A 24,972-nucleotide genomic window follows, 5' to 3' on the forward strand; every position below is an offset into this window, starting at 1 on the left:
CCACGGGGATAAGGACAGACAATGATCTATCCCGATGGGCCAAAAAGGCTCCCAACCCCTGTAATACACCTGCTATGGGCTACCTGTGTGTGCATGTGGAAGAAGGAAAATGTCCAAGTGTTGCCCTGGGAAACCAGCTTGGCTGCTGACTGTACCATTGTCCAAGTTTCACAGCCTGAATCTGACTCACAGAACAGATTATGGAGACAATTTTAATTTTCACATTTATTTATAGACTCTGGGATTCTTCAGCAGAGTTATAGGACTCCTCCAATGCAAGTAGTTCACACCAGCTTCCATACATACATCTTCACCGGTCTTGTAAAAGAAGCAGTAACCCTTCTCTTATATTAGCATCAGCACAACTAGTAGGCCTGCACCACTCGTCATGCAGGGATGGCCACTGCTTCTATTTGTTAAATGTTTTCCCTGGAGAGGACTCGGGGTGAATGGTCCTGCATCCATTCAAACTTTTCCTCAAACCAACAATAACAAAAAATGTGATCAGTCAGTGAACAATTTACCTTTGCAAAGAAAGAATGAGAACTATGCTGGAGCCCAGAGGGCTGCAAGGACATGCATGAAGGCATCAGAGCAGCTCATTTCCTGGAAATCCCCCTTAAAGGAGTTAATAACTGCACTAATGAAAGGAGAATTAGGAGATGCTTATCCATCAGGTATATAGTCGCCACTCCTCCCCCTCATTCTGGGGGAGGGTGAAAAAAAAAGGATGGGGAACAGAAAATAAAGTGCAACCAGAAACCTCATCACAATGAGAGATAAAGGACTGGTGTAACAGGTGGCTAGACTCATCTTCAGCCTGGAACACTAGACCAGGCCCTCTAATGTCACACTCATTCATGATATCTGGCTGAAGGAGGGGCCAGTCTTAAAAGGACAGAAGCAAAGACAGCTGTGTAAGAAGATACATCTTGTGAAAAGTTTTCTGGGCAGATAAATAGAATTGTCAGCAATCAGCAAGTCTCTTATTAGGGGCCAGGCATGGTCTTAGGACTTCAGTGGAGTCTGCTCAGTCAGATTGCGCACATCTTCCAGGAACTGCTTGGGAGTCAGGATGTGGGATGAGCCTGTGCAGCAGAGAAGAAAAGTTGGCAGGATTACCAGAGGAGCCCATCACAGTCCACAAACATGTGATACAATTTTGCAGCAGATCACAACAAACAGACAGGGCAATCATAGCTCCACAGGTAAGAGGCTGCACTCTACCCCCAGACACCTAGGTCACCATCACTTCCTACCTCCCACATAAGGGAGTTTTATTTATTGATTTGATTTATAACCCACCCTTCTTCCCAGCAGGAACCCAGGGCAGCAAACAAAAGCACTAAAAACACTTTAAAACATCACAAAAACAGACATTAAAATAATTAAAACAAAACAACGTTAAGAACATTTTTTTAAAAGCTTTGAAGACTTTTTTTTAAGTTAAAAAACATTGTTTAATGTGTGTGTGTACTGCCTTCAAGTCGATTCCGACTTATGGCGACCCTATGAATAGGGTTTTCATGAGGCTGAGAGGCAGTGACTGGCCCAAAGTCACCCAGTGAGCTTCATGGCTGTGTGGGGATTCAAACTGTGGTCTCCCAGGTCATAGTCCAACACCTTAACCACTACACCACACTGGCTCTCTCTCAAAAAAAAAGGTTTAAAAGCACATTAAAAAGCAATTTCAACACAGAAGCAGACTGGCGAGGAATGGCTGCTCTAAATGTCTATCTACAACTGGTTCCTGCAGCCCAGGCTTTAAGAGGGATACAATGAACAATCTTCTCAGGTCAGTTCCAACATAGTTTGGAGCAGATTTTACCCAAACAGCTTCAGAACACATAAATGATACTCAACAAAGCCATAATTGAGAAAGGTGGTAATATATAAGTTGGCATCAAAAAGTTGGGCCCAGAAGCAAATGGAAGACATTCTATGCCTGCCAGGTCCACCCAACTCCCTTCCCTAGCAAAATAATCTTACCTCAAGCCAGGAGCAATTATTCTTTCTTCGAAGCATTACATCTTCCCATTACATAGGTGATAGTAACAATAATAAGGATGATGATGCATATTTATCCATTGCTTTTCTACCTCAAAGCCTCCATGATTAGAAGAGTGTGCTGTCAGTCCCAGAACACCCATCTGAATTTGCTTTCTGTTATTAGTGGCAAACCATTTCATTTTCTGACTCAAGTCAACACCGCTTTCTTCAAGTGTCAAAATGTGCTATCAAGTAACCCACGTGTTCCGACTACTGTAGCAACATTCCTTTCTTCCACTTTGAGAGGCATTTCCTGAATCATTTACTTGCTTAAATGGTTTCCAGCCTAAAGAGCTGGTTTTGCCCTGGTCACACCTACACCAATACACTTACCAATTAGCACCTCCCACTTCCCATCAGTGGCATCAGTGACTTCATAAGCACAGCGCATCTCTGACATGGTAACTCCCCCCAGTACATACAGGATGAGGCGGGGTCCTGTCCGGTACTCGGTGGCTATCTTGGTCTTATGCCAATGACCAAAGCGAGCACTGTGGGAGAAAGATATTATGTGGGCATGGGGGGGGGGAGCTTCAAAAAGACTGTCAAATACATGCCACCTAGAAAAGCACAGTTTTCCTCCATGCTCGGCCTGCTGCTCTGAGCTAGACTGGCTCCTGTGCAGTCTCAGTTCTAGCAACAAGCCACATAGTGCTCCAGGGTATGGTGTGAGTGAGAGGAAGAATGAGAAAAAGAAACTTTACAAAGGACTTCTACTAAAAAAAAAAGAATCAAAAGAGCAGGAAAATATATCGCAGAGAGAGTTAATTTGGAGAAAACCATTCACAGTTTCAGGTGTATTAGATCCTGTGTCATAGGTGGGCATCACAGAACTATGAAACTTGATGTGACTCATCACAGAATTATGAGGTTTGACACAAAATGGTACCTTAAGAGCAGTTTGTTCTCTTTCATCTTGCAGCCACCACCCAATCCTGCTGCGCACACACTCATCTACAGGGACTTTATTTGCCTCTCTTCCTCTTCCACGGAAAGCCCCACCCCCTGGGCAAACATATTTGGGTTCCATCACACCTTCTTCACCCAGTGCCTGGAGCAGAGTCATCCCCACTATATACTCTGCAGCAGCTCAAGGTTAAGACTCTCATGTTTGTGGTTTAAAAGAAACGGACATGATAATGTTCACTAATAAGTCTCTGGAGGATAAACAAACACATCTAAATACAAAATTAAATAAAAATATGCTTCTTCCAGATCATATCTTACTTGGTTCAGATTTATTTCTTGCCCCTCATCTTCACAGAAGGAGAAACTTGAAACAAACAATTGGAATGTAGATGAAAGTACTTGATTGTGTCTGTGGAAATAGGCATTGCAAACTATTGCCACCTTTACTCACCTCACAGCAGCCTGTGAGCAGGGGCCTGGGGCTGGGCAAGACACATAAGGCCACAACTTCTTGTCCAGCTTGTCTTCAATGGCATCCTGTCAAAACACAAAAGGCAGCAGAAAAGGTCAGCTTGCTTTCTTCTTCTTCTGCTAGAAATAATAAATCTGCATGGCTCCTTACACAGTTCAACTTGACCATTTTAAAAAACCGGCCAAGGAATAAGGTAAGCCATGTGGCAGTCCTGAGGAAAATTGCTATTCTACCAGGTAGTTCTCATACCTTTGGTCAACATTATGGAAGGTGTGGTCTAACAGCACAGAAAAAGGATACAGTAATAATAATAATAATAATAAATTTTATTTCTAGGCCGCCTATCTGGCCGCACAAGCGGCCACTCTAGGCGGCGTACAAGATAAAGTAAAATACAACATACAAACTACATAAAAACCCAAGAACTACAATATAAAACGAAACTGAACCCACCCATAGCTAAAACCAATGGCACCCAAAAGAAAAAAGAAAAAAAAGCAGCAAAACAAAAACAAAACAAAAGACAAAAACCCAGGCCACCTCAGCCAGCCGGCTTATGTATCCCTCCCAAGAGGGACAGGTGATGGAAATTAGTCACAGCTGGCTGGGTACCTGGGACCTAGTCCTGCAGGAGGCATGTCTGCCAGGCAGCAGTCCCACTGGGAAGGGTGGTGGAGGTGGTGTTCCAACAGCAGCAGCAACAGTAGTGAGGCAGTAGTGAGACCTCTTTTAAAGAAACCCTCCTTGGACCCAGATAACTTGAACAACTATAGACCGGTGGCGAATGTCCCTTTTTTGGGCAAGGTTTTGGAACGGGTGGTTGCCGGCCAGCTCCAGGCGCTCTTGGATGAAACCGATTATCTAGATCCGTTTCAATCCGGTTTTAGGCCCGGTTTTGGCACCAAAACAGCCTTGGTCGCCCTGTATGATGACCTTTGTCGGGAGAGGGACAGGGGGAGTGTGACTCTGTTGATTCTCCTTGATCTCTCAGCGGCGTTTGATACCATCGACCATGGTATCCTTCTGGGGAGACTTGCGGAGTTGGGTGTCGGGGGCACTGCTTGGCAGTGGTTCCGCTCCTACTTCGCGGACCGTCATCAGAAGGTAGTGCTTGGGGAACATCACTCGACACCATGGACTCTCCATTGTGGAGTCCCTCAGGGGTCGGTCTTGTCCCCAATGCTTTTCAACATCTACATGCAGCCGCTGGGTGCGGTCATCAGGAGTTTTGGAGTGCGTTGCCATCAATATGCTGATGACACGCAGCTCTATTTCTCCTTTTCATCTTCTTCAGGTGAGTCTGTTGATGTGCTGAACCGTTGCCTGACCGCGATAATGGACTGGATGAGAGCTAATAAACTGAGACTCAATCCAGACAAGACCGAGACACTGCTGGTGAACGCCTTCCCTGCTCAGATGGTGGATGTTTACCCTGTTCTGGATGGGGTTACACTCCCCCTGAAAGAACAGGTACGTAGTTTGGGGGTTCTTTTCGATTCTTCCTTGTCTCTCGAGGCCCAAGTGGCCTCGGTGGCACGGAATGCATTTTACCATCTTCGTCTGGTAGCCCAACTACGCCCCTATCTGGACAGGGACGACCTCGCCTCCGTTGTTCATGCTCTGGTAACTTCAAGATTGGATTACTGTAATGCGCTCTACGTAGGGCTGCCCTTGAAGACAGTTCGGAAGCTTCAGCTGGTGCAGAACGCGGCTGCCAGACTACTGACGAGGACCAGTCGGTCTTCGCATATAACACCTATTCTGGCGCGTCTGCACTGGCTCCCTATTTGCTTCCGGGCGAGATTCAAGGTGCTGGTTTTGACCTATAAAGCCTTACACGGCGTGGGACCTCAATACCTTGTGGAACGCCTCTCTCGCTATGAACCTACCCGTTCACTTCGTTCAGAATCTAAGGCCCTCCTCCGGGTACCAGCTCATCGGGAAGCCCGGAGGGTGGTTACTAGATCTAGGGCCTTTTCTGTGGTGGCCCCTGAGTTGTGGAACAGCCTCCCCGAAGAGGTACACCTGGCGCCTACACTTCTATCTTTCCGGCGCCAGGTAAAGACCTTTTTATGCTCCCAGGCATTTTAATCTTTTAATTTTCTTAATCTTTCTACTTTTAATATGTATCCTTCTTAATTTGTGTTGTATTTCGTTTTTGTTGTGCTTTCTGTTGTTTGTTTGTACATGTTTTTGTGATTTTTTACTATGATATATTGTATTTTATCTTGTTTGTTCACCGCCCTGAGAGCTATTCTGCTAAGGGCGGTATATAAATTGAAATAATATATAAATAAATAAACAAACAGCAGGCTCTCCTTCCCTGGGTGGCGATGTTCTCCTTCTTCCTGCAGGCACTGGGTCTCCCAGGCCACCTCAGCCAGCCGGCTTATGTATCCCTCCAAAGAGGGACAGGTGATGGAAATTAGTCACAGCTGGCTGGGTACCTGGGACCTGGTCCTGCAGGAGGTACGTCTGCCAGGCAGCAGTCCCACTGGGAAGGGTGGTGGAGGTGGCAGATAACGTGAAGGCATGCTGAACTGTCACAGCTGAATCAACTGTCAGTTGATTCACTCTCCATTTCAAGGAACAAGGACTTGCCAAATTCGTTTGCTACTCCAAAATCTCCTGGGGTTCTACTGGGAGGAAGGGCGGGATATAAATCTAATAATAAATAAATAAATAAATAAAATCTCTCCTCTGGGGCAAAAGTACTGTCAGAACCCCTTGCCTTCACCCCTCTAAGCATTACTCACAACTAAACTGCGCCAACCCTCCAAGACAGACTGCAGTACAGCCAGCAGCTCAGAGGCATGCAGGCTGGCTGTACAACAGGCATGGCCATATGACAACATGGTAATGCCTCATAATGGGGACTTTCAGACTAATCCTTTGTTGACTTTTTACAGTGGGAGCTTAATGGGAGCTCACAGAGCTATGTGGAGATGGGGGGGGAGGAGAGGGCAGGCGAAAGGCTCCTTTGATTGGATTAACTATTGGATTGAAGCTGGGTCAATGGCTTGTCCCAAAACCCACAAGAGAGTAGTACCAAGATGACTGGTCAGGGTAATAGCATCCACGCCAGCCAGGGCAACCTGCCACATGCAAAGGAATACAAGCCACACTCACACAAATTACTCCATGGTCTGCAATTCAGAGTGTCCATGGCACAAGTTAAACAAGGACTGGCACATAACAGGAGCCCCCAAAACAAGGCAAAGTACAATTCATTCCAAGACCAGTGCTAGGAGGCAGGAAAAGAGGAGAAAGCAAGCACTTAGTACAGTGCAAACTCTGTTACTCATTGTGGCCACAAGACAGGGCCAAATAAAAAAGGTCCAACATGGAGAAACTAGACAATAAGCCTTGTTTAAGAGCACTTTCAGATGCTTCTAGTCTCAGGGGCATCAAGGCAGCAACCTTCAATGCATTTGAACTTCATCAACTGCATAAAGAGAGCACTCCAGTCCACTAAATGCTCTCCTGACATTCTATAGGGACAGCACAGGATATGCAAGCCATGAACATAATTGGTGCCTAGCCAGGGAAAGCAGAAGGAGAAGAGAAAGGAACCGATGCCTGCTTTTCCCAGGTTATGCCCCATGCTTCTGGTTGTGTGCTGCAGTGCCCAACTGGGGCATGAAACTGTCTGAAATACTGAACGGCATCAGTGCTGGCCTGGTCTCAGACTTTCATCTTGATCCCTACATCTTAGACAGCCTTGCCTCAGAAGGGGCCACTCTTATACAACCGCTCGGCCTCCAGAAGCAGATGATTTCTCCAGTTAAGTCCTTGAGGCCTTCTGCAGCAGGTGGCAAAATAAATCACTGCAATGTGTTATATGTGGGGCTGCCTTTAAAGACAATTTGGGAAACTCACGAGGCCAAATTGTTGACTGGAGGTAGTAGGCATGATCCTGGTCCAACTACATTGGCTGTCAATTAGTTTCCCGGCTCAATTCAAATTGCTTGTTTTGACCTATAACACCTTAGGGGCCCAAGTGAACCTATCCAGACCCCGTGTTCTTCATCCGAGGCCCTTCTTCGTGTGCCCCCCTACAAGGGAGGTGCAGAGAGTGACAACCCAAGATCAGGCTTTCTCAGTGGTGTCTCCCTGGCTGTGGATTGTTCTCCCCAGAGACGTGTCCCTGGAATCACCCCTATCAATCTTTAGGTGCCAGGTGAAGATGTTTTTATTCACCCAGGCATTTTGCTCCTACTTGATGTTCATCTTTTAGTTGGGTGGGACAGGATGTGTCCTTTTTTATGTTATTGTAGGATGAGCATTTTTAGTTAATAATGTTCTTTTATCTTTGATGTATTTTAAACTTTGTATTGGATGCTTTTTAAAAACTGTAAGTTGCTTTGAGACCATTTTTATAGTTAGTGAAAAATATTATTAATATGAATAATATTACCCTTTCCCTCCCTGTAGCATTCCCCCCGCAGCCCTCCTCTGTGTACCTCCATGACATCTTTAAGAATGGGAATCCATCGGGAGAGCTGGTAGGTAGGCTCCAATCGCACTTTCCTCACAGGTTTCATGTGTCCACCAGTGTCCTGTGAGAAGAGGAATCAGTAAAACATAATAAGAGTTAGCAGTGGTAGAGGGGGGTGGTAGAGAGGAAAGTGATCCAGGAATCCCCAAAAAAGTCTGCAGGGGAGTGGGGCAGCTGCTTACCTAACAGGCTCCAGCTGGTCAGGCCAAAGAGACAGGCAAGAGGCAAAAGACAAAAGAACACAGAGTAGATTGAGCAAAGTGAGAGGCCAACAGAGATAGACAGATGGAAGGGCTGCTGCATCCCTCCCTCAGGGAAGCCTCCTTCAACAGGAAATCCAGAAGCTACTTCCTCACAGACCTCCAAGAACTGTTATACTTACAATCGACCATGAAATTGGAGAATGTGCAACCTGACCTAGCCATGACAGCCTAGGCCAGCCTTCCAGTTGTTGCTGGACAACAACTTCCATCATCCATATTGGCTATATTGGCTGGGGATGAAGAGAGTTGGAATCCAACACCATCTAAGGGCACCAGGCTGGGGAAGGCTGGCCCAGCCGTAAGTCACCTGCATCGAGGATACAATGAGGAACAAGCTGAGGTACCTCTGGCATGATGGTGGCACCTAGACAGTGCATGTTGTAGAGGATGTCTCTCTCCTGCTGTACATTGGCATGCTGGATGAGCTTGGTAAGGTTCTCTTCATTGATGCCTATGCAGAGGGAATACAGCTTAGAAGAATAGTACCCCAGCATGCTAGGCGTGGCCCTACAGGTCACCTGAGCACCTGCCCCAAACAGCAAATCCACCCACTTATTCGAGACATAGAGAAGAAACCCCAGTGGATGGGAAAGTCCCATGAACCCATGCCTTAGTTTTGCTCAAGACAGCAATGGGAAGGTCACATGAAAGCTGCCCTACGTTTCCTTGGATCAGGCCTTTTCCCCCTTGCAGCTAATGGAAGGAAGGAAGGACAGGAAGTGGACAAGGAGTACCATTCTGGAGGAAGATGCAAAGCAGGATGATGCGAATCTTATCGAATGCCTCCACACTAGTATCCAGGACAACTGGCACAATAGTCTTCATAGGGTTTTTGACTTTCTCTCCAACGTCTGCACCTGTGGCTAGGTCCTGGGGGCAGGGAAGACACCCATAAATTCCCTTCTGCTTGGCTGCTCTCACAGCTGTCTCCCAAGATCACAGCAGAGCATTCACCAGCCAAGCAAAAGTAGGTTGTCTACTGCTCTGCATGTTCAGGCCTAAGTTCTGAGCAGTGGGCCCCTGCCTGTCCAGCCTCTTCTACATTGCACCAGTCTCCCAGTGAACTCTTAACATGCTCACCTGCTCCACGTTGCACAGTCTCTCCACTGTGCCCTTGAAGGAGTTCATACAGTCCTCTGCCAGGTGCAGATGTGTGGAATACTGCAGGATGAAGAAGATTAGGGTGTCATTTGCTCAGCAAGCTGCCCTTCGGCTATCCCTTCTCCTTCCCTCACAGTGCAACCCCAATGGGCAAGCAGAAATCTCTGAAGCCAGAGAGTGGCAAGGAAGCGTCTAACAAGGCCCAGCAGAAGATACAGCTCAGGGCAGCGTGCTTCCTTCAATAATTAATCTAATTCTGTGACTAAGAAATTATGCAAACTAGCAAACCCGGAAGTGAGTGCTCAGCTGGTGACTGTCTCTGAGAGATCTCTGCCTCAGAGGAAGCTTTTTTCAGTTTAAAAGCCAGCCAAGAGGAAACTTTGACTGGCTTAAATGTTCTCCAAGGTATAGGAGAACCGATCAGATTTTCCACAGGACTTCGTTGAGCTGTCGGCTGCTGGAATTGATCAGGAAATCCCTGAGATAAGAAGGCATGCCGATCGGCTGAAGATGGAGTCAGGACTTCCAGCAAGCTGTACTGGAAAAAAGCGAAGCGTTTTTTTTTCTTCTTAAAAAAACATCCTTAACCAGCGAGCCTACTTCTGTCTAAATCTTATCATTTGGCTTAAATTACTACAATAAAAGGGATTTGTTTACGAATCAGCAACTGAGAAATCTGGGTGAGTCATACTTTTTCTCTTTTAAATATAATTAAGGAAAAAAGAAAATGTAAACAACTTATATACTTTTTTTACGACAAAAAGCTGGCCTGAATTTGGAGTTTTAAAGTTTAAAAATGGATGAGAGGTAATTATTATTTGATGGAAATATATTTTGGACTATTTTTCTCCTTGGACTATTTCTTTTTGGACGAATCTGCTGTTCGTATATGTTACTAATCGCTTGGTGTTGTGAACCAGCATTGTTTTGCATTCTTGGACGTAGATAAGAACTGTGCTGTGCTGGCCGGACTATAATAACAGGCCTGGAATATTAACTCTTTTGTTGGTGGAGGGAAAAAAAAAAGAAATAGACTGCCTCTAGGTTTTGGAACAGTGGTTAATATCAGAAATTAAAGGCTTCTTTCGAGAATGACAACTAAAAAAGCAGCTAAGGCCCAGGAGCGAAGAGGTTCAATTGACCCACAGGAAGGGGGTATACCCCCAGATATGTTTCAAAAAATAATGGAAGGGATTAATGATATAAAACAGGAAATGAAAACTGAATTGATAGATATAAAAGACTATATTAAAACACAAGTGGATGAGATTAAAGGGACAATTGGGCAAATAAAGGAGGATGCAAAAAATACTAAAGAAAAGGTACAAATCTTGGAGAATAGAACATATATATTAAATCTGGAATTAGAAAAAAACTTGGACTATATGGCTGTGACTGAATTGAGAAATAAAGAACATTGTTTGAGATTCCGTGCAATCCCTGAGGAAACAGGTGAAGACATCAGAGATAAAATTGTTAATGCTTTAGTAAAATTTCTGGATTTGAATGAAGATCGGATGAAATTTGAAATAGACAAAGTTTATAGAATTAATTCCAGATATGCAACAATGAAAAAAATTCCAAGAGATGTGCTTGTTCACTTTATAAAGAAGACGACCAGAGATATGGTATTACAACAACACTTTAAAAATACCTTTAAAATTGATGGTAAGGAAATACTGGTGATGAAATAAATTCCTATTAGACTTTTACGTAAGAGAAAAGAATATGCTTTCTTTACAGAAAAACTTAAGCAATGCAAAATTCAATTCAGATGGGATGTTCCAGAAGGAGTGATTTTTACATTCAGACAACAGAAATATAGATTGAATACTGTTCAAAAAGCAAGGGACTTCTTGAGAAAAGCTTCAAAAGACATGGAAGAAGATAAACTCAAAGATATGGATATAATTTCTGGGAAACAAAGTCAACAAGAACATGCAGAGGAGGGGAAGGAAGATGATGGATTAAAAGGAGCATCAGGCACATTTTAAAATACACGCTTAAAGATGGATTACAAATATCTAACTTGGAATATAAATGGAGCCAACACGGCGCAGAAGAGAAAGAAAGTGTTTCATTATTTGAAAAAAATTAAAATTGGATATAATTTGTTTACAAGAAACTCATATTAAGAAGAAAGATTCCAAATATTTGATTTGTAAAAATTTGGGTGAAGAATTTATTTCGGCTGGACCAAAAAAAAAAAATGGAGTTGTTCTTTACATTAACCCACAATTGCTTCCTAAATTGGTATTACTGGATGATAGTGGTAGATTTGTGGGGGTTGAAATTACTTTACAGGGTACAAACATTTTGATAGTGGGTATTTATGCCCCCAATGAAGATAAAACAAGGTTTTACACAGGACTTATGGAAAAATTGTCAGAGTTTTCATATGATCATTGGTGCGTCATGGGTGATTGGAATGGGGTAATCTCACCAAAAATTGATAGACTTTCTGAAAAAAATATTAAAGAGACACAGGGTAAATTACCGAAGATTTGCTTTGAACTGATGGAACATTTAGAATTGGTGGATACCTGGAGATATATAAATGATAATGCAAAGGAATTTACTTATTTTTCAGAAAGACATAAAACATTCTCGAGGATTGATATGATTTGGATGTCTAAAATTCTAGCGAAGGATATTTTTAAAATGGATATATTACCAAAAACTTTTTCGGACCACAATCCTGTGATATTAACTTTTAAAAAAAAAATCTTGGATTTAGATGGAGACTAAATGAATCTTTATTACAGAATGACAAAGTAGTACAAGAATGTAAGAAGAAATTAAAAGAGTTTTTTGAACATAATTTACATAAAGGAACAAATGAAAATATCGTTTGGGATACAAGTAAGGCATTTATGAGGGGATATTTTATTAAATGTAACTCTGAATTAAAAAAAAAGAAACAACAGAAAATGCAATTAATTTTGGAAGAAATAAAACAAAAAGAGGAAGAATTGAAAAAGAATCCAACTAAAGTTTCTATTGTAAATCAAATTAAAATGTTACAGAAGCAAGTATCAATGCTGACAGTTAGAGAAATTGAAAGGAAACTAAATTTTGCTAAACAAAGGACTTTTGAATTTGCAAATAAACCAGGGAAATGGTTAGCATATAAATTAAGAAAAGAACGTCAAAAAATATTATTTTAAAGATACAAGAAGGAGATGAGACGCTGACAGATAATGTAAAAATCAAAAAGATTTTTCATCAATATTATTCAACATTGTACAAGTGTCAGGAAATTCCATCTGAAAAAATAGTAGAGTATATATCTAAACAGAATTTGCCTAAAATTACAGACTTTCAGAGACAAGCTATTAATGGCCCTATTACGTCAAGAGAGATATCTGAAGCTATAAACAAAATTAAATTAGGAAAGGCGCCAGGACCAGATGGGTTATCTGCAATGTATTATAAATGTTTGGAGGAAGAACTCTTGCTACCTTTACAGTCTACAATGAATTTTATTCTGCAAGAGGGAAAGATACCGGATAGTTGGAAAAATGCTAACATAACATTAATACCTAAAGAGGAGCAAGATTTAACTAAAACAAAAAATTATCGGCCAATATCTCTATTGAATAATGACTATAAAATTTTTACAATGATCTTGGCAGAAAGATTGAAAATAATATTGCAACAATTTATCCAGGAAGATCAATCAGGGTTTTTACCTAAAAGACAATTACGTGACAACGTCAGGAATGTCTTGAATGTGTTGGAATATTTAGAACAACGAAATGATAAACAAGCAGCTTTGATTTTTTTAGATGCTGAAAAAGCATTTGATAATTTGAATTGGAAATTTATGTTTCAGGTTTTGGAGCAAATGGATTTTGGAGACAATTTTATAAAATGGATTAGATCGATTTATACATCTCAGAAGGCTCAGATAATTGTTAACGGAGATTTAACGGATTCATGTGAAATACAAAAGGGTACAAGACAGGGATGTCCATTATCTCCCCTTTTATTTATTCTGGTCTTAGAAGTGCTGCTTAGAGATATAAGGCAAGATAAAAGGATTTCGGGATTAAAGATAAAAAAAGAAGAATATAAATTGAAAGCATTTGCTGATGATTTGATAATTGTACTAGAAAACCCTTTGGAAGGAATTAATGTATTGATGGACAAATTAAAAGAATTTGGACCGTTAGCAGGATTTAAGATCAACAATCAAAAAACAAAGATGTTGGTGAAAAATTTAACTTTAAGGGAACAGAAAGAGTTAATGGACAAGACAGATTTTACAATAGAGAAAAAGTTGAAATATTTAGGTATTATTATGACAAATAAAAATTCAAAGTTGTTTCATAATAATTATGAAAAATTATGGACAGAGATTAAGAAAGATTTGCTAAGATGGGATAAACTACAATTGTCATTAATGGGTAGAATATCTGTGATAAAAATGAATATATTACCGAGAATGATGTTTTTGTTTCAAACAATACCTGTAATATCCTCTGATTTACCTTTTAAACAATGGCAAAAAGATATCTCTAAATTTGTATGGCAAGGAAAAAAACCAAGAGTTAAATTTAAACTACTACAAGATGCCAAAGAAAGAGGAGGACTGGGATTACCAAATCTGAGACTTTATTTTGCTGCCTGCTGTCTAGTCTGGATAAAGGAATGGATCTTATTGAGGAATAAAAGACTATTGGATTTGGAGGGCCATAATTTGAAGTGGGGATGGCATGGATATCTATGGTATGACAAAGTAAAAGTAAATGTAGACTTTAACAATCATTTTATAAGACGTCCTCTGTTGAAAATATGGAATAGATATAAACCAAGGTTTTATTCGAAAATACCATTATGTGTCTCAAGTCAAGAAGCGTTTTACAGAAGAGAAATGGCTGGAAAAGAGAAATGGTTAACTTATCAAGAACTATTAGAAAATGTACATGGAGAATATATAATGAAAGAAAGAGAACAACTGACAAAGGAAGGATATAGTTTTCAATGGTTTGCCTATTTACAATTGTTAGAAAGATATAAAATGGACAAGAAAATGTATGGGTTTGAAATAAGTAAATCTGATTTTGAAATAGGATTGTGTACAAATTATGAAAATATAATTGCGAAAATGTATAAACTCTTACTGAAAATGGATATGGAGGAAGAACAAGTAAAAGAGTGTATGGTAAAGTGGGCAAAAAAATTTGGTTATAACATACAAATGGATCAATGGGAAAATATGTGGAAAAAAGGCTTGAGATTTACACTATGCTATAATCTTAAAGAAAATTTCTATAAAATGATGTACCGTTGGTACATGACTCCAGAAAAGTTGTCAAAAATGTATAGTAATGTTTCTAATGTTTGTTGGAAATGTAAACAACAAGAAGGATCATTTTATCATATGTGGTGGCTGTGTAAAAAGGCAAAATCATTTTGGGCACAGATAGGTAGGAAGATGCAAAAAATTCTAAAGATAAATATTCAGTCAAAACCAGAATTTTTTTTATTGGGTTTTATGGATAAACAAATAGAAAAGAAATATGGAAGAATAATATTATATATGATTACGGCAGCAAGATTATTATATGCACAAAAGTGGAAAATGGAATCAACACCAACAACGGAAGAATGGCTATTGAAATTAATGGACTTAGTAGAAATGGATAAATTGACATGTCTACTTAGAGAAAAATCGACAGATACATTTCTTAAGGAATGGAAGCCTCTCTTAGACTTTTTGTTGAAAGATCAAAATAAAATGATGATACTGGGATTTGACGATTAACTAAGACAGCCTATGGAGAAAAGTGATCCTGTATGCATACATTAAGGGACAGGTTTGATGTATATTATATACTTGTAGCTGATCTGCGACAAATCGGAAGTCAACTATTTTTTTTTGTATTGTTATGTTTTTTGACTTTGTTTTGTTTGTCTTTTGAAAAATTTGAATAAAAATTATTAAAAAAAAAAAGAAATTATGCAAACTAGCCACTGTTTATTTTGCATTCCATATTCTGTTCCAGCTTGTCCCACTCCCTGAAACCCTTACTGATCATCCTTTATGACTCTGGAGAGCTCACCAGAAATTGGCCACACACGTCAAGCCTATCTTCACAAGGGCAAGAAGCCTAGCTACTACAAGATGACATGATTTTCAGGATGGTGAATTAGAAGCCCATGCAAAAATTTCTTTGTTTTTTCTGCTCTTCCATGAAATCACACCGCAGAACAGTTCTTGGTACAAGAGGTGGAACGGCACACCTAGAACAGCACCAGCTCTTGTCCAGAAAACTCCTTAGTTCAGCTTCAGACACACTCATGCACCAAGAAAACAAAGGTGCCAGAGATTGGAGGTCCCAGGGAATTTGCTGGCAATTACTCAAGCGATGGTTCCAAGGCATCCCAGCAAAATGTTGAGTTATTTGTTGGCTAAGGAATTGCAGAAGTCAAGCTGGGGGCAGGGATTATGCCAGGGATGGAGAGTCCGTGACCTTCCAGATGTTGCTGGACTACAACTCTCACCTTCCTTGACCACTGGGCATGCTGGCTGGAGCTGACTAGGAGTCCAACAACATTTGGAGGGCCATAGCTCCTCCATTTCATACTCGGCTTCCAAATGAACGAGCAACCCAGCTATAAGCCTCAAAGTGCTGATTTTGAACTTTGAAGCCCGAAACAAGTAGCTGAGGACCAGGGTATTCTTAAAGACTGTCTCCTCCATGAAAACCTGCCTACAGGCTTTGTTCTTCTAGGGAGGCCCTGCCCCACATTGTCCTTCTGCCTTCTGAGGTATGCTGGGAGGGAAACCAGTTTGTGGAATCTGTTCCCTGGAAAACCCAGTTGCTCTCTCCTAGCCTTCCAGAGCCAGGAAAAAGCAATTAAAAACCATCTGGAAATTTGCTGTTACACTTCTGGTTTTTTAATTTCTGTTTATTGCTGCAGGGCGATTCTTTTGTTTTCTTTCATTGGTTTGTTTTTTAAAAGAGATGTAGGTGCTTTGAGAACCACTTGAATTGAGTGGAAAGTGCAGGGTATAAAATATTCAAAACAAAACAGCACTGGCACCTTGTATCCTTTACCTTGTGAAGCTCTTTCTGGTACTGGGGCATCTTCTTCAGGATCTGAGACAGGTCCTTAAAGTTGGCCTATAAAATAAGGAAAATGGAGAAATCAGCTATGCCAAGAGCAGATGGTATCAGAGTTACAGACCAAAACCAACAATTCACTTACCCTTCTTACACTAAAAGATCTGCGTGCTGGGGAAATCCCAACTCAGTAAACCCTAACCCAAGCCCAGGTATCCTGCTGAGCAGCCAGCTGGCAACACTCGAGATCTCACTGAAAGTGAATATAGACACTTCAGAATGGTGGAGATACTGCTTTGAACTAAGCCGGCCAGTTCTTCCAGTGGCACGATTGTTTTGGAGGTTAATGCCAACCTACCTGTCCCCTTCCCATTTATGGCTCTACTCTGCCCTGTCCAGCTCCTTAGACTGAAGGTTTTCTCCGTGGGAAAGATACGCTTGTGCTGCACTGCCTGGAAGCTCCCTAGCTAGAAGTACGCACTAGAGATTATTATTATTATTAATATACCGCATTTTCCACAAATACACATGTGCTCAAAGCGGTTCACACAAATAGTCCAAATGCAATAGCACAACACACAATAAAAAGTATAATCACTACATTAAGAAAAAAATATATACATATATATATATATGTATATAGGGATGGGGGAGAATATCCGCTAAATCGGACTTGGTACCAGATTCTGACTGAATTCAACAGTTCGCTATCCTTTTGGACTGGCATGAGTTTCTTGTGGTGGGCCACGGCTGTAATCAGCAAGAATTTTCCCCCCTGAATTTCCCCCCATTTTACATTAGTCTTCGTAATCAAAGCTGCTGCATTCATAACTGCATGGTAACAATCGTCATTTCTCCATTAAATATTACAAAAAAATTGTGTTATTATTGTAATATAATGCAAAAAATATTGGCTGTCTGGTCTGCCCTAGCCTATATATGTCATCAATGTTAATTGTCAAATCATCCTGATACCAAAAAATTACGTAATTTTTTTCCTTCTGCCAAAATACCATGTGGAACGCTGTGATCATTCACGTAAGCTACCTAAAAATTACACATTTTTCCCCACTGCCAAAAAACCATGTTGAATACTGCCATCATTTACGTAAGTATTTACATTATTAATAATGAAGATTTTTAGCCACCGGAAAAAAACAAAACTACTGATCAAATCACCCAAAACACACAGCAGCTCGAATTGGCAAGTGCCAGAGCAAGCAGGAACAAAAAAAGGGCAGATCGGGCTCAAACGATGGACTACAGGAATACAGGCAGATTGGAAATATGCGGCAAACCCCATCCCTAGTATGCACTACCCTCATTCCTACTCCTCCCTTCCAGGCCCAGGCCTTCCTTGGTTAATTGTTTTCCCCACCCCCCACCCCTGCTGCAAGCCAGGCTTCTCCAGTATCCTTGCCCCCCAGATGCAAAGAAGTGCTGTTTTGGCAAGACTAAATTCCCCTCCCAGAACAGCCAAAGAATGATCCAAAGGTTTACTGAATTGATGTATTGCTTCCCACTAAAACAGCCCCCAAAGCAATTTACAAACAAAAATACATCAATAAAATCACATAAACCTATTAAAAACAGATTTAATAATACAATGGTATCATTGGTGCTGCCCAAACGCCCAGAAAAACAAAACTGTCTCTGCCTGGCACCGAACTGGTGATAAGGTTGGTGCCAGGTGGGCCTCCCTGGGGACAGCATTCTGTAAATAGCACCTATTATAGTTGTTACTGTTTCAACTAAGCAGGTCTGGCCCTGTAAAGCTGCTGGATGGGACACTGCCTGGGAACCACACATAAGCCTCTCTGAACTCCCAGAGGAAAAATGGATAGTAATAAACAGGCATCATCCCAGCAGCCTCACCTTATCTGTAGTGAGCCTTTTGCTCTCACAGAAGGTCCGCAGAAGCTCAGTCACTTTCCTGTGGAAAGAAGTCAAATTCAGGGCCTCCTCTGCAGCTGGCTCCCTGAAGAGCTAGAGCCAAACAGAAAGCCAACAGAAGGGCGACAGCTCAGTAGCAAAGCATTTGCTTTGCATGCAGAAGGTTACTCCCCAACATCTCCAGAAGATCCACACCTTAAACCTTGGAGAGCTACTGCCAGTCCGTGTGGGTAACAGCTAAACAGATCAATGGTCTGGCTCAGTATAAAGCAGCTCCCTATGCTGCTATTTAATAGGAAGGGCTGTAGCTCAGTGGGAGAGCACCTGCTTTGCATGCAGAAAGGCCCAGGTTCAATCCCTGGCATCTCCAGGTAGGGCTGGAAGAGAAACCGGTCTGAAACCATGGAGAGGTGCTGCCAAATCAGTGTAGATAACACCGAGCTAGATGGACCAATGTTCTGACTCAGTATAAGGCAGCTTCCTATGGCCCTAACAACTCCCCAGATGTGCAATTCTCAGCACCTGCAATAAAGAACTGTGCTCCACGCAGCCTATGAAGATCAGAGCTCCCCACAGCTGAAGGGATGTTAACAGTGGAGCCGGGGTGGGGGTCGGGATGGGAAGGCTGTCTTTCCTGTGACCACCCAATTCAGTCTAGCTACAAACACATGCTGCAACCCAAGTGGGCCCAGGAAGCGGAGCAACAGCTGATTCAGACACATCAGGGATGGATTGCTTCCGGCTACTGGGGAGTTGAGTGTGTTTGTGTGTACACACAAGGACAAGTTCTCACTTGGACACATCAGCAATATGCATATGGCGTAGATCCACCCACAGGTCATCGTCCTCATCCAGCAGTACCACTTTTTCCCGTGAGTCACTGATGCCTGTAGATTCATATCTGGAGAGGATGAGGGAAGGGCAAAAGAAAAAAGGTTTGGCAAGACACACACAGCTGCATCCTCCCATGACACAGACTTTTCCCTTTGCCCTCTTCATCATCACCCTCACCCCCCCCCCAACTTGGTCTCACCTATATGTATCGTTCTCAATGTTGAGCAGGTCATAGGCCATGGCCTGAAAGGTCAGCTCATGCAGAATTGGAGACACCAGGTCATAGCTCCGGTCTACAATCAGAAGCTGAGAGCGAGATTTGTCAGGACCCTGAGAACAGTGAAAGATGGAAGACAAGGAGAGAAGTTAGCCATTTCCTCATTCTTGTGAGTGTTGTGCCTTGCCTGTGTTGCCGCTCCCCACACTGAGTGCCATCTTGCTGCAGTTTTACGAAATCCACACAAACCATCACTATGGGTACTACCACACAACGGATTTAGACTGCAATCATATACGCAGTTATCTGGAAGAAAGCCCCATTGAATTCTATGGGATTTACCATGTGGATAGACAAGCATAAGACTGTACCATTTATTATTTTAACACCAGCGGTGCCGTCAGCACAAAAGGAAGGAGAGTGTACCCGAGTTCCCTGGGCCTCATCTCCTCCCACCCTCCTGCAAGCTTACGACCAGCTGCGTGACTCCAGCAGGACGAGGGGGACAGTCAGAAATGCAATTATTCAAATGTACAAAATCCTCCCCCCACTGACAGTGCACAATCCAATTAGCACAGGGATGATTCAAAACACGTTGGGATGCACAAGCTTCAAAGGAGAGAACCAGTCATGACTATGAGACACAGGCTGCCTATTTTCTGTGGTGGATATTCTGCCTCTGGTGCTATTTTACAGCTTGCTTGGACAAGATCTACTAGAAGGCAGCTTTGATGAGGCCGGCGTGCTAGGCTTTCAAATCACAGCTCTAAGCCTAATTTCCCATCAGTGCTGAAACCTGGTCAGAACGAGCACAAAGATGTCCTTCCACACATTTGTGCAGTGCATTCCCAACCCAGCAGATGGCGATATGAACACACAGCAGTCCTATAGACACGGATGCTCTTCTTGGCTGAATCCAGGAACACTGCAGTTTCAAAAGATAATTTAGAGCCAGGGTAGCAAATGTTGTGCGCCTTCTGGGTGCTGTTGGACTACAACTCCCACCATACCTGGCCATCGGCCATGCTGGCTGGAACTGATGAGAGCTGGGAATTCCAGTAATATCTGGAGGGCACCATGCTGCAGTCAACCTGATACCTTTATGGTACCTTTGGTGTGGCCAGCTGAAAAGCACCTCTTTTTCAGGAGCAGCACTGTCAATATTACTCTCACAGTCTTCCCAGAACAGCAGAACTGTAGCTGGTCATGGGCAGCACCTCTAGTGCCCTGCCTTGTGAGAGTATTGCTTTTTACTAGTACAGACGCTTAAAAACATGAATTCTTGCCTGCAATGAGCATTAAAGTAGCACATGCTTTGGGGTGGAGGTGACAGGTCCATTAGTGCCATGGGAACATGTTGGATGATGTCGGTGACTTCAGCTGGAAGCAGGCCAGAAGTTCCTCCCCTCCTCACCCACAAAATTTTGAAATCCTCTCAACGTAAATATCTTAGCTCTCTTCCCTGTTAAAAGCAGCTGTTTCCAGTAAGCAAGTCCTGGCCTGGCCTGCCCTCTTCCTTTACATGGTTACTGGAATACTGCTGCAAATGCTAAGAGCCAAGCCAGTGGCCAGGGGTGATGGGAGTTGTAGTCCAAAAACATCTGAAGAGCACCCCTGGCTAATGCAGCACTGTCAGAAATTTGAGCCAGAGCCAGAGGAAAGTGCCCCCTCTGAAGTGATCTTACACAGAATATCTTAGTCTTCTGACAGTGAAGATCAGTAAAATTGAGTGTTTTAGATACGTCAGAGAAATATGTGAACCATCTCTTGGTATTTTGCTTTGTTCTCCTTTTTGAAATGAAATGCAGCAGTGGGAGGCTACAAATTTGATCAGAGCAATAATACAGATGTGTGTGTATGTGCATATGTGCACACAATTTAACATTTTCTCCATTTTTTGGATCTACATATGCCTGCCTTTCTAGCTTCTATTCCACTCATGAGAGAAAAAAGCAGGTTGGGGAGGACAATTTTGTTAAGTAAAACGGCCCATGAAGAAAGCCAAAGCACATGCACGCACACACACACACCATTTTTCCAATGAAATTCACAGCCTTCCCCCTGCGATATTTCAGTTTTAATAAAACACAGAACTAAGCAATGGGAAACTATTTGTCCATCTAGTTCGGTCCTTGGTACATGTCTAAATTCAGCTGAGAGAGAGCTGTGCAGCCCCTGTGAAGAGCCTCTCCCACAGGCAGCCTCTGCATATCTTGAGGGTATTTGGCAAAACATCCGGCATTCAGTTAAATGGAACAAGCTAGTCATCAGCAAGCTAGAGCAAAGGCACTAGAAATGGCCAGACTTCACACCCAACTGTTCATCCCTGAATTAGTCACAAAGCTGCAGGCCAGCCATTAGCCACCCTGATCCAACTTGGGCGTTGCATAGCTTGTTTTTCCATTTTTGCTTGAAGGAAGGCCACTTCTGCATTTTCCTGCACCCCAAGGGAGTTTCCCCAAGTCGTTCCTCAAGTCATGCTCTGCTAGTGAAATCTTCATTGCAGGGAATTTCTGAAATACCATCAGAGCAGCTGACTTTGCAAAGGCCCAGTATTGCTCCCACTGCCCTAGCTCCACAGGCTCTGGTGAAACACTGGGATTGCTTACCTCTCCCATGGTGGGGTTGTCTGCTTTGAAGGCATTCAGTTTTGCCAACACTGCATGGGCCAACAGGCAGCAGTCTTCAGAGCCACTACGACAAAAAACAACGACAATCTGAAGGCTATTTAGGAGCAGCACTTCCAGCGTTGGATATGGAAACAAGGCTAAACAGCTGGCTGGGCAAGGCAAGGGCTTGTTCTTCCCTAAAGATTTTGAACCAGTTCTCCCATCGACAGAGAAGCACCCTGTTCTCACCCTTACTCTCTGTAGCAGGGTAGGCACCTAGCAGTGTACCCTCATCCTAAGCAAGTGGCCAAGTATCCCCCCTCCCTATTCCAACAATACATTGCAGGACCTTCCTCATCCCATAATGCCCTCCTGACGTCTTAGAGAACAACTCCCATCAACCCCAGCCAGCCCTTGTTCAGTCCGCATCCTCTCGCAATAGCAAGGTCCTAGTCCCCACCCTCCCATTCCGCAGCGTATGGTGGGACCACTGTACTAACTTCCTATAGCGAATTGAAGGGTACTCCTTGAGGGTGTCGCATAACGTGGCAATTTGCTCCGCCATCCTTTCTAAGTGATTGTTCTTATCTTCCCTGCAGTATGGGCTAAAGAGATGGTGGAAGCTCTGGGGATTGTCCAGGGAGTACACCTAGAAAGAGGAGAACAATCAGGAAAAAAAGGGAGTGGTACATCAGCGGTATATGAGGAAGACACCTAGAACCTATGCAGGACTCTAGCAATGCACTTCCACAACAATCTGCCAGGAAAAATCACAGAGGGGCCCATTTCTCAAATACCGACTGCCACAGAACAAATCTCATATTTCTGAAGACACCTCTCTCTAGATCACTGTGTCTGAAACCACCACCTACCTCTCCTTTGCATGTAAATGGCTGCTAACATTACAGGGCACCCTATATAGGTAACCATATCTTAAAATCAACCTGATAATAACCGTCTCATTCAGTACATCACATAATCATCACTTAGGTAGAAGCTAATGGTTATTTGTGAACTCTGCATATGCAGCACTGCAAGGTCATTAAAAGTTGCCATGTTCTTGGCTCTGAGAAGCCTATAATTTTCCTAGTGTGTGCTGTAGCTTCTCTTGGTCCTACACAAGCCTCTGGAACTGGCGTTTTTCGCTCAAGCTCCTTGCACAGGGACTATCTAGCACAATAGAGACTAATGTGGCTCCTTGCTTGAGGTGTCAAGAGCATAGTCTAGCAGGTGCAATACAATTTGATGAAAAGTTTCTGAGGCAAGTAGTAATTGCTAAACTACAGTTTATTTTCCTTGTAAACTTCTGACTCCTAGCTATTATTGTTATCGTTTTAATAGTTCAGAGGTCTTTCTTTATTAACAGAAAGATTGATAGTTAGGAGTTTGCTGCTTAAAAACAAATATAAGTTCTGCAACCAAATACTGAGCATACGCTAAGTCTAGAGATTATTCATTTCCAGCAGAAGTGAATGCCAGAGGTATATCTGACCAGGAATATTAGGGAAGAAGCTGTTCTCAACAATTTGGCAGAGTGATTTAAAACTAAATTCTCTACCGAGTCTATACCAGTGGAAGTTACCACTTTCATACACAAAAGCTTCCAGATCCTTTCTCTGTAATTGCCTAGCAGCTAAGCCTACATTATCAGAGGAGGCACAGTTGAGAACATGTCAAGAGCATGAATTCATTCACACAGATGAATCCAAGCTACAAAGTCAATCTGCCCTCAAATGTAAGTGCCTATGGCTTATTCCATCCTTCTCCAACTTGGTGCCCTCCAGATATTATTGGACTACAACCCCATCAACCTTGATAATTGGCTATTCTGTCTGGGGCTGATGAGAGGTTTAGTCCCAAAACACCTGGAGGGCACCAGGCTGGGAACGGCTGACTTGTTCAATCTCAAAGTGTATACTACACATCCAAAAACCACACTCCTCAGAAAGACAAATTCAGGAAGTGTGTGTTAGTCACTGTCTGTAGAACTGTACTAATGCAGGCCAAGATTTAGAACCTGGTTCCAAAATACAGAGGGAAGGGTGCAGAGACCTTCATACGTATGGAGACGTACCTGGGGTAGAGTATGTTGTAGTGCTGGCAATGGTGCCACAGGAAGATTTCTGTCCCCTCCACTTTCCCATAAGATAATCCTGCTGTCCAGGACAATCCTTGCACACAGGTTATTCTACTTAGTCTAGCCGCCTGTTGCACATGCATCAGGGGACTGCCCTGCATTCCATTCATCCAACTTACGTCTTCTCCAACCTTGTGCCCTCCAGATGTTGTTGGAATCCAACTCCCATAAATCCCAACCAGCATGGCCAACGGTCAGGGATGCCGTGAGCTGCAGTCCAATCACACTTGGAGGGCACCGGGTTGGGGATGCCTGTTCTATCCTGCTTGGCCGCTGATTGCTCCTTCCCAGCTACTAAGATGCGGTCCAAGTATAACCCCCCCCCAAGGAACGGCTTGGGACATACATTGCCCAGCCCACAAGCATAGGAAACTGCTATAAGATATGCACGGGCTGCAACCTAAAATTTTGTAAAGCCACTGCAGAAAGCCCCTGATTCTTTTCTTGCTTAAGGATTTCTGCTCACAGTTCCATATGTTTTTCGCAACAGCAACATATTTCATGCAAAAATGTACAATGACACAGCTGTACCCCCAAAAAAAGTCTGGTGGAAGGAAAACCAGAAGGCCTCCATTCATAATCTCCACCCTCTGCTCACCCTTCTCCTCACCTGTGATTCATAGGGAAGGAAGGCAACATTGATTTCTTTGAGTGTTTTGATGGCTTTGGTGATTCGAGACTTGCCGAGCTCATTAAAGAGGTTCTCAGGGCAGGCTGAAAGTCAAAGAGGAGGCAGGAGTTACTCCGATCTTCCTCACTCCCCTCACCCACCTAACTGCACAGTAGGTTTCTTTTGGTCACAGGCCCATCCTGACAGCTACCAATATGGGAAACAAAGGATTTCATCTTGACGTCCTAGCGCAGAACTGAATGCCCCACTGAGTACTCCTGGTCAGGCTCTTCCTTTACTGCTTCCC

At 42.9% G+C, this 24,972-nt stretch overlaps 1 protein-coding gene across 6 annotated transcripts in view; it reads right to left on the reverse strand.

The window, feature by feature from the left end:
• Positions 1-210: 210 nt before the first annotated feature.
• STXBP2 (syntaxin binding protein 2) overlaps positions 211-24,972 on the reverse strand; it is a 47,392-nt gene continuing 22,630 nt past the window's right edge. For 5 of the 6 annotated variants that reach the window (XM_061616590.1, XM_061616589.1, XM_061616592.1 and 2 more), the window contains 14 exons: positions 24,666-24,769; positions 22,419-22,567; positions 21,919-22,003; positions 19,292-19,422; positions 19,052-19,159; positions 18,241-18,298; positions 16,360-16,425; positions 9,272-9,352; positions 8,926-9,061; positions 8,536-8,642; positions 7,894-7,989; positions 3,410-3,495; positions 2,383-2,540; positions 211-1,088 (listed from right to left, as the gene is read on the reverse strand). In XM_061616590.1, the coding sequence (XP_061472574.1) occupies positions 1,009-1,088; positions 2,383-2,540; positions 3,410-3,495; positions 7,894-7,989; positions 8,536-8,642; positions 8,926-9,061; positions 9,272-9,352; positions 16,360-16,425; positions 18,241-18,298; positions 19,052-19,159; positions 19,292-19,422; positions 21,919-22,003; positions 22,419-22,567; positions 24,666-24,769 (1,445 nt within the window). In that variant the 3' untranslated portion in view covers positions 211-1,008. The remainder of the gene's footprint in view (positions 1,089-2,382; positions 2,541-3,409; positions 3,496-7,893; positions 7,990-8,535; positions 8,643-8,925; positions 9,062-9,271; positions 9,353-16,359; positions 16,426-18,240; positions 18,299-19,051; positions 19,160-19,291; positions 19,423-21,918; positions 22,004-22,418; positions 22,568-24,665; positions 24,770-24,972) is intronic. The other variant, XM_061616593.1, reaches the window with a different exon arrangement.

This window comes from Rhineura floridana, chromosome 3 (genome assembly GCF_030035675.1).
Source record: "Rhineura floridana isolate rRhiFlo1 chromosome 3, rRhiFlo1.hap2, whole genome shotgun sequence".
Lineage (NCBI taxonomy): Eukaryota > Metazoa > Chordata > Lepidosauria > Squamata > Rhineuridae > Rhineura > Rhineura floridana.